This window comes from Emys orbicularis, chromosome 5 (assembly GCF_028017835.1).
Source record: "Emys orbicularis isolate rEmyOrb1 chromosome 5, rEmyOrb1.hap1, whole genome shotgun sequence".
Lineage (NCBI taxonomy): Eukaryota > Metazoa > Chordata > Testudines > Emydidae > Emys > Emys orbicularis.
In genome coordinates, this window is record NC_088687.1 from 21444862 (window position 1) to 21459184 (window position 14323).

At 40.5% G+C, this 14323-nt stretch overlaps 1 protein-coding gene across 1 annotated transcript in view; it reads right to left on the reverse strand.

Moving 5' to 3' along the window:
* SMARCAD1 (SWI/SNF-related, matrix-associated actin-dependent regulator of chromatin, subfamily a, containing DEAD/H box 1) overlaps positions 1–14323 on the reverse strand; it is a 76504-nt gene that overhangs the window by 34326 nt on the left and 27855 nt on the right. Inside the window, exons 6-9 of the mRNA XM_065404628.1 lie at positions 10704–10795; positions 4230–4319; positions 3252–3336; positions 49–446 (exon numbers count right to left, since the gene is read on the reverse strand). Coding sequence (XP_065260700.1) covers positions 49–446; positions 3252–3336; positions 4230–4319; positions 10704–10795 — 665 coding nt within the window. The remainder of the gene's footprint in view (positions 1–48; positions 447–3251; positions 3337–4229; positions 4320–10703; positions 10796–14323) is intronic.

The window sequence follows — 14323 nt, forward strand, 5'->3', positions numbered from 1 at the left end:
CTTGACTATAAACATACTAGGAATATTAAAAAAAGAATGCAGACTTACCAGAGTTTCCCAACTATTAAAGGGCCGGTGCTCCGTTATCTTCTGAGCCTTTTTCTGAGAACACTGAGGAATCAAAGTGAGTTCACCTAGTGAAGCATCTTGCAGGAAGCTAACTATTTTAGTTTTGTAACCATCCTCCATCACTTCATCACCACTGCTGTAGTCCTCATCAAGGGAGCTACCACCTTCTGAAGCTGACTCGTATTCTGAATCTTCTGTTTCTCTTTTAGTCCTCCAAACACCTTTTTTGCCTTTATCTTTTTTCCTAAAGCCATTCTGAGCTTTTGCAGAAGATTTCTGTTTCACCTTCACTTTAGTGTCATTATTATAGTGCTTTTTGCTATTTGTGGAGACTTCGTTCCAACTAGAAACTTCACTTTTGGAAGGATATTGCACATCTGTGTATGTAATGTAAAAAAGTAAATGACAAATAAGATGCATTGTTCAAGAGCAAAAATCTTCATAAGAACTACTGCTTTTCAAAATAAAGGCTTATGTAAACGCCAACACTCTCCTCTGCTTTATATATAGCGTGGAACAAATTTCAGTTTACTAATTGTAAACCTTTATTCAAGCTGTGTTTGGAACCTTTCCCTGTATATTTACAAAGATGTTGTAACTACCACAGCAAATACAAAATTATCAAGTAATTGGAATCACAATGATAAGACTTAAACCATAAGATTAGAACACTTTATACAATTCTAATTAAAAGCCAAGTAATTTCAACTTGTTAACTATCATAAATATAAAATCAGAGAATCTATATTAGTAGGATTTAAGCTACACTGCCAGTCACACAATGGTTTAATTAACTGCATTAAGGCAAAAATGGTCAAAATTGTAATATGTATAAAGCAACCTTTGATACTCTAAGGAATCTGACATAGAAGTTTGATTTTAATGGAATAGTTTCCTCCCCCCCCCAAAAAAAATAATTATGCTGATAGATTAAGCAAACAAGCCAAATTTAGCACATTTTCACCACAAAAAAAGCATAAACCTAGTCTCACTTTACTGCATCGCACAGCAGCATTACGGGCGGGACACCAAAAGCATGCACCTGTTAAAGTAACTTGAGGAACTCGAGTTTTTAAAATAAACAAAATGTTTTTGTTCAGTTATGAACTTCTGATTTTTTATAACCCTAATCATATTTTAAAATAATTAACTCTTTTTTTCCCCTTAAAATAAATTATCAGTCCTTTTTTTCTAAAAAGTGTCAAGGTGTATCCTTTTGACCTCTCAATTTAAAAATATACTTTAATACTATTAATATTGTAATGTCTATTCTCCTGTCTAACCCTGCTTTAGGTTCATAAATCCTAAGCAACCCTTTTTCCTAAAAAGGAAAGGCAATGTGCAGCTGCCTTTCAACACTGATATCTCTTCCATGGAGATGAAGATCACGTAAAAAGCACTATCCTATCCCAATGAGTCTTCGAGAAGCACACTTAAGTACAAGTTATTACATTCATGCACAAACCTATTATAAGTTGTTTTCATAAGATATACAGCACATTTATCCACCTATCAGCCTATAGCGACCCAACAGCCCATCATACACTATCTTAAAAAATTTTTTGTTGTGTTGATACACGCAAAGATACAGCCTCTGTAATCCTGGGAATAAATTCTCACCACTCTTCCTGGAACCAAGTGCACATCTGTGCACAATAAACATTATATGCTCCTAATCTATAATTTTGATTCTGTATTTTTTCCTCATATTTTACCAACATTTTCTGCCAACAAGTCTATGAAAACAAACGTTCTTAAACAAAGAAAATTATAGAAATTGCCTAGGGAGGTTTTGGAATCTCCATCATTGGAGATTTTTAGGTGCAGGTTAGACAAACACCTGTCAGGAATGGTCTAGATAATACTTAATCCTGCCAAGAGTGCAGAGGACTGGACTAGATGACCTCTGGAGGTCCCTTCCAGTCCTATTATTCTATGAGAACTAGAGTAATAAAAGACCCTGGTAAAATAGCCTTTTGCATGTATGAAGTCTTGTTGCTGCAGCTGGGCCTTGCCTTTTAGATGATCGGATTAAGGAAACTCAGTTTGGAGATTTTAATCACATCACCAATGACTTGATTTAAAAGATACATTTGTTTATGTACTTGTGACATACATATCCTAATGGAAACACAACGGAAATGATATTTCATTTTGTAAATTCTTCAGATCAGAAATACTCTCTACTTTTGTATAGTAGCAAGCACACTGCGGCTCCTGAGTTTGATTGGTGCTTCCTGGCATTACTGCAATATTAAAGAATTAAGGTGCAATATCTGCTTATATTAAATATGGGGTATTTCCTTTGTAGTAGTCTGCATATTTGTCAGTGGTGTTATGCTTATTTCTACCAAATTTCATGTATTGGTATTTCACTGGACTTTTAAGAATATTGTTTGCATTATTTCACCCTAAATACAGTCTAAATATTACTTCTATGCTAACAGACTTCTTAAATAGGATAGACTGATTTACTGAGTCACTTTTATTGCCTTGAGATTAGTACTTTGTGAACTACTCAATTCAAAGAGAATCATGTTTGATGTTTTCTTATCACAAAATATGTTTATATATATATATATATATATATACATATATATATATATATATATAAAAATAAACAAATAGGGCAGTGGTTCTCAAACTTTTGTACTGGTGACCCCTTTCACATAGCAAGCCTCTGAGTGCGACCCCCTCCTCCCCCCTTATAAATTAAAAACACTTTATCTATTTAACACCATTATAAATGTTGGAGGCAAAGCGGGGTTTGGAGTGGAGACTGACAGCTCACGACCTCCCATGTAATAAGGTTGCAACCCCCTGAGGGATCCCGACCCCCAGTTTGAGAACCCCTGGAATAGGGAGTTATGCTCATAAGTGTAAATTTGCACTTGACAAACGAATACACTTGCCTTAACTTCCATATGAAAAGGCATGCAACTCCATAAAAATAGGATGCAAATTCAACATATATACTTTCTTTTTCGACATTAAAAACCAGTTTCTTTTATATTCTTTTCCTTTCTCCCCCCTTAAAAACTGTTTTTGCACATCACTGCAACTTTTAAGATATTATCTTAATCAGTCAGGATCGTCTTATTTAGACATTAAGGAGATTTACACTGCTAACATCTGTTATTTTATTACAGAACAAAATGGACTGTAAATCTGTCTTTATTTACCCTGTTGGTCTTCTGCAAATACTTTTAAAGACTCCAGTGCTTCATGAAACACCCAGTTATGTTCCTGAAGTACATCTTTCAGTTCCTATTAAAACAGGATTTTCATTATCACACCATTATGCAAAAAGTATATTCTTTAACAATTAGGAACAAGAGCAGCACTTCTCAAACAAGTACCTGATAAAACCTTTGATTAATCCCTATGCTTATGCACAGGATGCACGATGCATACTAAATATATTGTAACTAAGCACCTGATTTTTTAAAAAACTGTTCCTAACTTCAATTATCTCCCTACGATGCAACAGGTCTTCTAATTAAAGTTAACAGTATTCTAGATGAAAATGCAAGGAAACACTGTACACAAACTTCAGAATATTGCACATCATCAACTTACCACCTTCCTAGTATAGGTAGTATACTTGGCCTTCCACATTTAAAATATAAAACCACTAAAAGCTCTTTATACAACCACCATCACAGTTTCTAATAATTCTTCCTCTAAAAAGCAGGTATCCCACGTAATGGCCTATACAGATAAGCCTACTCCAGTTTAAAGAAAAAAGTTGAATTCTAAAAACAACATGAATATTTTAATGATAAAATAATGTAGTATGCCTAAATAATTTTCACATATATTCATACTGTGGGTCAGACTCTCTCGTCTGGACAACCCATGCTTAGTGCAGGACCAGAGGATGGGCCAACAGGGTTTACATATTCTAATTTATGTCCAATTGCCTATAGTCTCAAGAGTCCATGCCAATAGCAGCAGCAGAAAGGTGTTCCTGCCATGAACCCTTTCCGTAGAAACACTGCTTGTGCTGGGGTCACTTGGCTGGCTCCATGACATCTAGAAATTCCCGTTGGCCAGGTAAGTGGTTAAGCAGCTGGAATGGGAGCTAAAATCTGGTCCTGTGCTTATTACATTTTTACATAAACAGTAGGTTTGTCCCCAAAAGACACATACTAGCTTACCTCTTTATCCAAACTGGGAAATTTATTTTGCAGTTTCTTTACAAGAGCTTCTTGCTTTTCCCATTCTTTTTGAGATTCTTCCCCTTCTAGCTATGGTTCAGAAAAGATGTAGCAATTTTAGAGATCATTTCACTTAATGCTTCGTAATACTACTACTCAAACAAAAATGAAATAACATGCCTAACTTTGCTTACCTTTTAAATAGTCACCCTTTAAATGATAAAAACAATTTGCAGAAATATCTGAGCTGTGCAGATAGAAATAAGTGACTAATACTGTTTTCTTCATTTATAACTGTGTTCAAAATGAGACAAAACCCTCCAAGAATGGTACAGAAAATTCTTAGAGTACTGAAAGAGGAAAAAGTTTGAATTCAATAAGAAATAAGAGACAATCAAAAACTTTCGGTTCTTTACCAAATTATAGTAAACGGATCTTGGCCAACGTAAAATCATTTAAGTTGCTCTAAAAAAAACAGAGTGGTTTTATATGATATATGTGATTCTTTAACAAATAGTGCTCAATCAAGTTGTTTTTTTTTTTTTTATTAAACATGAAATTTTGGAGAATATAATTCAGTCTTGACAACTCTTCTTGTGGAGAGGGAAAGGGAAGGCAGACATGGTTAAAGAACTGAAACAGTCAATTACTCAAAAATGACCCTTTAAAGCCATTATGAAGTTCAACTTTGTGTCAGAATTTTGGCAAATGTAAAATCCTAGGAAACTGAATATCATATTAAGGCACAATAAAATTATACCAAACCCTGATAAAAGATTTCCTGACAAAAGATTTCCAACACAGAGAGAGTCTAGGAGAACTACAGTTCCTACTGGTTTGTAAGAAACAGGGAATGTGGCCTAGCAGTTAAAGCTCATAAATTGGAGCCAGGATTTCCAAATTCTACTCTCAGTTCTGTTATGCACTCACCATATAACAATATAAGAAATCAACGTAAGAACGACCATACTGGGTCAGACCAATGGTCCATCCAGCCCAGTATCCTGTCTTCTGATAGTGGTCAATGCCAGATGCCCCAGAGGGAATGAACAGAACAGGTAACCATCAAGTGATTCATCCCCCGTCACCCATTACCAGTTTCTGGCAAACAGAGGCTCAGGACACCATCCCTGCCTATCCTGGCTAATAACCGTTGAAGGACCTATCCTCCATGAACTGATCTAGTTCTTTTTTGAACCCTGTTATAGTTTTGGCCTTCACAATATCCTCTGGCAAAGAGTTCCACAGACTGACTGTGCATTGTGTGAAAAAATACTTCCTTTTGTTTGTTTTAAACCTGCTGCCTATTACGTTCATTGGGTGACCCCCCTAGTTCTTGTGTTATGTGAAGGAGTAAATAACACTTCCTTAGTCAATTTTTCCACACCAGTCATGATTTTATAAACCTTTATCATATCCCCCTTAGTTGTCTCTTTTCCAAGCTGAAAATCTCAGTCTTCTTAATCTCTCCTCATATGGAAGCTGTTCCAGACCCCTAATGATTTTTGTTGCCGTTTTCTGTATCTTTTCCAATTCCAATATATTTTTTTTGAGATGGGGCGACCACATCTGCACGCAGTATTCAAGATGCGGGCATAGCATGGATTTATATAGAGGCAATGTGATATTTTCTGTCTTGATCTATCCCTTTCCTAAGGATTCCCAAAATTCTGTTCGCTTTTTTAACTGCCACTACACATTGAGTGGATGTTTTCAGAGAACTATCCACAATGACTCCAAGATCTCTTTATTGAGTGGCACTGACTAATTTAGACCCCATCTTTTAATATGTAAAATGGGGATTATGTTTTCCAACGTGCATTACTTTGCATTTATCAACATTGAATTTCATCTGCCATTTTGTACCCAGTTTTGTGAGATCCTTTTGTAGCTCTTCGCTGTCTGCCTGGAACTTAACTATCTTGAGTAGTTTTGTATCATCTGCAAGTTTTCCCACCTCACCGTGTACCTCTTTTTCCAGATCATTTATGAGTATGTTGAACAGCACTGATCTCAGTACAGACCCCTGGGGGACACCACTATTTACCGCTCTCCATTCTGAAAACTGACCATTTATTCCTTGGTCTAGATGAAGTTGTGATCTGATCTTCACACCTTGTATCTCCCAGCCCAGCCCAAAGATAAGATCCAGAGCATGTCAAAAAGCAGGAGTGAAGCCAGCAAAAGTCCTAGACCATTGGTGACACCATGAGGTACTGAACAAAAACTCAAGGAATTATGGTTCCGGATCATTTCAACATCCACACCAACAGCAAGTCTTGATGACTTCAGTGTCAAGGTCAAAAAGGGCTCAACTCAGGGAAGGACGTAGGACAACATTAGGTTACTTTTACATCAGCAAGCGGGGGACACCGCACAACGAGTCCAAATATGGGGTGCGGTAGCGCCTACAAAAAGAATAACCAGACCTCTCTACTATCCAGATCTCATTGTTGGCTCACGTGAAGCTAAGTGACCAAGTGGATGAAGGCCAGCAGTATTTTCCAACCAGCTCTGGGAATCACGTGCTTAACCATATTGTTAGATCACATAAGCACAGTAAGGAAGCTTCTTTAAAAATCACCACAGCAGTCAGGCCAACTTGCAATCCCTTCTCAGCAGAGGCCAGGGACAGAGCTCGTGACAGACCAACTCCCTGTTCACCTGAGGTGACGGTCACGATTAAGCTCACAATGCAGCTGCCTAGCAATATTAGCAGTGGTATGCACATACTGACGAATCACCAGACATACAGGCAAATCACCTTACTTCTCTCTCTCATCTGTAAAATGGTTATACTACTACTTACCTATGTGTCAGAGTTGTTATGAGGCTTAATTAATGTTCATGAAGCCCTCTCAGATGTTTAGCTGCATGATGCTAGAAGCTACTGAATTGCCCAACAGTAGTTGTCAGCTCACCTGCTAGCACTCTGCCTATGGAGCACATGGGTCCCAGGTTAATAACTACAGTAACATTTAAAATGAACACTTAGCAAGTCCAGGTACTGCGTCTAGTTTCTAGTCCCTAATTAGCAAACCAAGGTGAAGTGATAGCCCTTAATTTGTAATTCTCTCACTTCTGTTCATTTAGGTTGAAGGCTTTTATGAAGGCTTTTTGTGAAACTGGTTAGAAAAATTCAGACAACATTTTTTTGGTGGAATTTAATTTGTTGAAATCAAAACGTTTCAAAGAGATTATTTAATTTCAAGATTCTAACAGAACACTGCCCACCAGGCAGGTTTCAAAACCTGGCTACCAGGTTTCCTTTGGAAGCCTGCCCTATCTCCTGCCAGCTCACCAGCCCAGGTCCTCAGCAGCCTGGACCTTCCAGGCTCATGGCTCCCCAGCAGCCCATCTGGCAGGCTAATAGGGAACCAGCAGCCTGGAACCCCGGAGTCCCATCTCCCAGGCTTGCTAGCTCCCTGGCAGCTTGGGCTCCCAGAGTCCATGGTTCCAGGGCAGTCTGGCTCCATTCCCTTTTGGAAAGAAAAATGTTTTTTTTCCCCCAAATCAGAACTAAACCAGATTTCAAAATTCAGTAGATTCCACTTATTAGCAACCTCTGAGTTCCAAGAGAAAAATTGCTGTTTTCCAGAAGTTGCCAATAAGCAGAAGGCACTATTTTGGGGGGGGATACATAGAAATATGAGTGTGGAACAATGATACATTGTACAATGAATTGTTTATTAACTTTCAGTTTGATACAATGTCCTGAAGAAGAAAACCAAAGGTGACATACAGAAATGGATATATTGTATAGTGTACCACAATGCGTAGAGCAGATGTAGGAAATCTTAGGTTACTATAGGTCACAAAGACTACAGTGGCACACAATTCTATCATGACAAGCATTTAAAAAGCACCCAAGAAAACTTACAGTATGTGTCTATAGGCTGAACTGCACTGTATTTACAGTTATTGCTCCTCATATGCGAGAGTAAAGCAGCACAAAATTTCATATACAAAAAATGTTTTAAGAACACCATTTTGTCCATTGTTATCTTCTTTATACAGTTTGCCACCTCCAATTGTAAATCCTTCTCAATTTTGCGTGCAGCCTCGTAATCACTCTCAAAGCCATGATTCTGGCATATTCTGCAGAAAACGTCCACTGCCCGTAGCTGTTGTATAAGCAAAGGCTCTGCAGGTTCATCGTCCCATCCACTATCCACTTGTGCCTCAGCCTGTAGGCACTTGACACCTCTACCGTCTCCAAATGTTTGGCATCAGTGAACTCACCTTCCATCTCCAAATGACTGTCAAACTCAACAATGGCCTGAAATTCCTTAGCTGTTAGACTGTCAGGAACTGAAACGTCGGCCAGCATATCAATGTCCACCCAAACCAGCATTTTCTGTTGTTCATACAAACCTGCCCTTTCTGAAGCAGTTTTGAACAGTGTTGAGGAGAACAGGAGCCCATGACTCCTTAGCAAGATGAAGTGCATCAGTTATTTTTTTGGCAACATCCACTGCTAGTAGATGTGGGTCAGGATAGAGAGAGGCCATGATGTGTCCACTAAGACGAGCACTGCAGTGACCTTTGAAGCTTTTAATGAGACCGATCTCCATCGGCTGCATAACAGAGGCTGTGTTCAGAGGCAAAAATTTTAACACAATGTGTGACAGCTCTACAATTGAATGAGTTGGTCAGTTATCAATAAACAGGCAGACATTGCAGTCCTGGAGTCCCAACTCCCTGTTCCAGTTCTTTAGCCACTCTTCAAACAGCACACTTGTCATCCAGGCATTGGCTGAACTTCTGTAGATCATGGGCAGCTTTGAGTGGTCCTTAGGGAAATAACGAGGGCACTTCCTCTTTCCAATCACCGTAAGAGACCGTTTCTCTATCCCATCCAGATTTGCGCAACACAGCACCGTGATGAGGTCCGTAGCTTTTTTCCTTCCTGCAAGCCCTTCTTTCAGCATACCTAGGCCTCTTTCAGCACTAGTCTCATCAGCACTGAAAATATCACAAGGCTGGAACTCCTCTAGAATGCTAGGTAAGGCATCCACCCTCCATTCATTACCCACCAGAAGATCAGCATCTTGTTTCTTGCGGCGTTCCTTATGCTGAATGACACTGTGCTGGGCTTTCCAGCAACAGAACCAGCGATCCACAGGGTTGAATTCCTTCCCCTGCTGTGCTGCCAGCTGACTCGCTTTCTGTTTCAGCATCAGCCCAGAGAGTTGAGCACCTTGGCCAAGCTTATGCTGAAACCAGAGCCCCAGGGCTTCACCAACATCGGTTTCCTTTCCATTGTCTTGATGCTTGCAGACTCTTTGTGCTGTTCCCATGCGCCTGTAAAAATGTTACGGCTGTTCTTCAGAATGAACGAAACAAGCAACTTTGAGACAAACTTCTCAGCTACTCACATTTGCTTAGTGCCAGGCTCACATAGGGCCTACAGAACCCGAATTTACTGGTGAGAAATACATCCATATATTTGGAAGCCATGGCATATACATAAGTGCTCAGCTGTGCATGCTCAGAGCCAGGAATCTGATTACAGGTAGGACCGCTCCTCTAAAGAGTTGTTAGTAAGCAGCATCCCTCTTGTTAGTAGCTGAATCTCATTAACATTGATGATGATAAGTGGGGATTTAATCGCTGACAATATGTCGCCATTAACCAGAAATTGCTAATAATCAAGACTGATATAAAGCGGAATCTACTGTAACAAAATCCTCTGAAATGTAATTGCCTTTCTCCACCCATCTCTACTTTTAACAAAAGAATTCCCATCCTTGCTATACCATAGTCTAATGTCATCCTTTTGCCATGATGTCGTGTGCTTTTCCAGGGTTTGGCCTGAAGATGGGATTGTAGAAATGTACATCAAATATATTAGATACAAAACTGAATGGGTCAGCTTCAAAATACAGCTCCTCTTTACTAGCTAAGGTTATCAAAATTACCTAAAATTTGGTTTACTGTTCCAAGTTCCTTGTAAACATTTCCCCAAAACAACTAAATTACCATTTTATTTTATATATAAGCATCAAGATATACATATCACTGTCCTTCCTCAGAGAAATTATACAGAAAAACTTAAGCAATTTCTTGATGCTTAACTTAGGATCAAACTCTGATGCGGACAGGCTCTGCACACCCAACAGCTTCCACTGACTTAATGGGAACTGATGGTGTTGAGCACATCACAGGACCATGCCCTTAACTGTTGTTCCCTTTTTCCCATGCCAATACGGCAGTTGGCACTCGGATATAATTCAATACACATAGAATATTGAAGCATATAATCTTTACAAAAAAAGGGGGGTGGAAATCAAGAAATAATGAAAAAATTAAGTCAGGAGTGTTGTCAGAGAGGGGGAAGCAGAGCTATTAACTCCAATAATGAGAAGTGTGATTTCCTGAGATAAGGCACTAATTCAGGAGGCTCCTGATGTTCCCAAAGCCATCAGGGATGAATTTATTTTGTGGCTGTAAGACAGAAAGGATAACACTTACAGAGTTCGTTTTTTGCTTTTTTGAAATTTGGTCACCACTGTCTTCAGAATTGTTTGTGGGTGATTGGCTTAGTTTCCTTTTTCGGGATGCAGCTTTAAAAATATAAAAGAAAAAAGCAGAATTGAAAATTACATCAATTAGAAATTCATCCTGAAACAGCAGAATCGTTCAAATCAACATTACAGAAGCTACCAATTATGTGAACTTTGAGAAATACCAGATATTAACAAATGTGAGAATTTGTGTAAACACACCCATCCTTTTAATACAAAACAGCATAGGAACCAATTATTTTTAGGCAATATAGAATCAATATGATGTTTACAACAGAATTTTAAGCATCTGGGAGCAGAAGCAATGAAACATTCTATTCTAATAGAAATTTAAATTTAAAAACCTATTCCCTTTGAACTATACTTTTCATCTCTGTTAATGTTAAGAGGGTGGAATCAAATACTTCAAAAAATTTAACAATATGTAAAAAAAATAAAGTTCCCATTGTAACAGATGGTTTAAAGGGAATATGCAAATTGTGAACATAAACACGTATTCAGCTATGTGTCTTTTTTGTGATATTTAAGGAACCTAAAAATGACACACAACTTATTTAGGACTCCAAATTTAGGTTTTGTAAAGAGGAATGTTATAAAAAACTTAATATCAAATTAGTGCAATACAATAGAACCTCAGAGTTATAAACTGACCAGTCAACCACACACCCTGCATAACAGTCTCACAGGAAGGGCAATGTTTGAAGCCCAGGGATTCTGTGCTGAATCAACACCTCTGGGCTTCAGAAGAACAAACAAAAGGGACAAAGAAAAACTATTGTTATTTACACTAAACCTAACTAAGAGCTAGCGAACACAAGAATTTAGTGTTAAATGCTTAAAAGGAACCATAAGCTGGAGCTCCAATTCGCAGTGGAGAGGAGGCAGAGGGGTAAGAGGAACTGAAAGTGGGTTGGAGCAGCTCAGTCCTCTACACCCTTGGCTGCATGCATGGGGATGCACTGGGGCACATGTGCTGCCCTGACAAGTACTAGTGACGACTGATCTGGTCACACAAAGACCTACAGTGATACACAGATGTGCACAAGCACTCAAACATCCATGGAGTTCAGTCAATAAACACCAATATTACCACCACTTAGTAACATACTAAAAAGAAAAGTGAACTGAATTCTATAAGCCACTGATTTAATTTCATACTTTGTTTCCACTCTGTCTTTCAGGGTTGAACAGAGCACTCAAATAATATAACTATACCTTTTACATAAAATTTGAGAACTTATGTATTAAATATTTTAATCTTTAATTTTAATATTAAACAATTAAAACTGTTCATACTTCTTACGAATTGTTTAAATGAAGAAACTGGCTAGGATTCAATTTCTGGCTATAAACATGAGTTCTGTCATTAGCCAGAGAGAATCTGAATAACAAAAGGTAATTAAGAATTTTGCCTATTCTTCCTCTCACCCAATCAGATGTAAACTTTAACAAAAAGAAAAAACATTATGTGTTGAGGCAGGAAAGCAGGTGTTCAGTGATGCCTCCTCTTCTAAAAACGGGCCCAAAGTCAGATGATTTATGCCACTGCATTCAGGCATGCTTACTCCTGCCTAAATCTTTTAAATGAGAGCAACAGATGTCATTTTTGTCAGAATTTTACTTCCTAGAACACCTGTTTCTGTGGGCTTGTAGGCAAGGACATGAAATTGCATTTTTGTATGAAAAAGTATGGCTAAAAGGTAAAGCCCGTATACTAGAAATCAAACTTGGCATGAGCTCATAGCAAATATTTTGGTATGAACATTTTAAAAATGCGATACTGACTTTTATAAAATTAATTTTAACTTAAAATAAATGTGGTAATAATAATAAAACCCACTTAATTTAGGATAAATTTTTTTCCAGGTGGGACTTCCCTTATTTCTTGAAACAGGTCTAGATAAGCATTCCATCTCCAGAAGATCTCTAAGTTTTATCTTTCAATTACTAGCATCACAATTCTCATCCTCAACATATCATACCTATAATGGTAATTTCAAATGCTTTTTGAGCTCAGAAAGTATAAACTCGCTGTGGACTCAAACACACACAACACAACACAGAAAGTATTAAAACCATTTGATAGTACTAAACATCTGTCATAGCTATATTATCAATAGACCAAAGTCTCAAGATGCATAGAAGATCATTGTACATAAATTACTTCCTAATGTAAGCAAGCACAGTGCATGGGAGAGATGAAAAAACTAGTTTCTCTTAGGGCATAGGGACACTAGCACAGCAACAGCTCAATGTCACAAAACACCAACATGAAGTCTTTATCATGAAAGACATCTTGATCATTTAAAGCAGGGGTAGGCAAATCTTTTGGCCCTAGGGCCACATTGGGTACAGAAATTGTATGGAGGGCCGGGTAAGGGAAGGCTGGGGGAGGCTATGCCTCCCCAAACACCGAGGTGTGGCCTAGCCCCTGCCCCCTATCCAGCCCCCCAGAACCCCCACCCCCAGCCAACCCCCCTGACTGCCCCCCAAGACTCCTGCATCCTATCCAACCCTCCCTGCTCAACGTGCCCCACGTTACCTGTGGGGTGGGGGAAAGGAGTCTCAGTCCTTTCCCTGTGTGTTTCCCCTGCTCGTTTGGCTGCTCTCCCTGGCAGTCGGGCAGGGCTCGCTCCCTGTCTGGGCTTGGCTGCTGGGGACAGGGGCCAAGCATGCTGGGGGTGGAGGGGGGCCCTCGCTTGCTCTGCCTCTGTCCCCGTCAGCAGGGCCCAGGCCCCTTGACCGCCCCGCTGTAACCCACCCTGCTCCTCGCCTCCCCCAGAACTCCCCCTGCTCCCCGCCCCCGGACTGCGCCACCCTGGAGCACCAGGTCTGGTGGAGGTGCTATAGCCATGCCGCCCGGCCGGAGCTGCAGCCACACTGCCCAGGCGCTGGGTGAACTGTGACTGCGAGGGAGGCAGTGAGGGAGGGGAGCAGAAGGGGATAGGACGGGGCTAGCCTCCTCCCCGCTCACCGCACTGCCAGGGAGTTGGGCTGGCTCCTCCGCAAGCCTGTCCTGACCCTGCTCCCTGGCAAGAGCTCGGGGGCCAGAGGGAAGGGTCCTGCGGGCCGGATGTGGCCCATGGGCCGTAGTTTGCCCCCCTCTGATTTAAAGCAATCTCCAGACAATTAAACCGAAAGTGATCTTATTACAGATAACTTCTCACTCTCATACCTCCACTCAGAGCTGTCCCCAGGGGATGGTGAATCAGGGCGACAGCTCCGGTTCCCCATGCTTCGGGGGCCCCCGTGCGGTGGCACAATTGGCTGGCGCAACAGGCAAACGGCTGGCTAGGGGAGGCTACCCCCAGCCTGCCCCTTCCACCCAAGGGAGAGCACACCGGGATGGAGAGAGCATGGGGGCGCTGCTGCAGCCTCCTCAACCCCGGGAAGGCGGGCGGCGTGGCCCCAGCCCTCTGGAGCCCAGCTGTGCTGCCGAAGCAGGGTCTGGGGAAAACCATGCGCAGGGCCACGCCTCGCTGGGGGGGGGGGGGGGGGAGGGGAGGCACCGCCTCCCCCAGCCTCCCCTACCCATCCCCAGCACAGTCGGTCCGGGAAGTGACATCA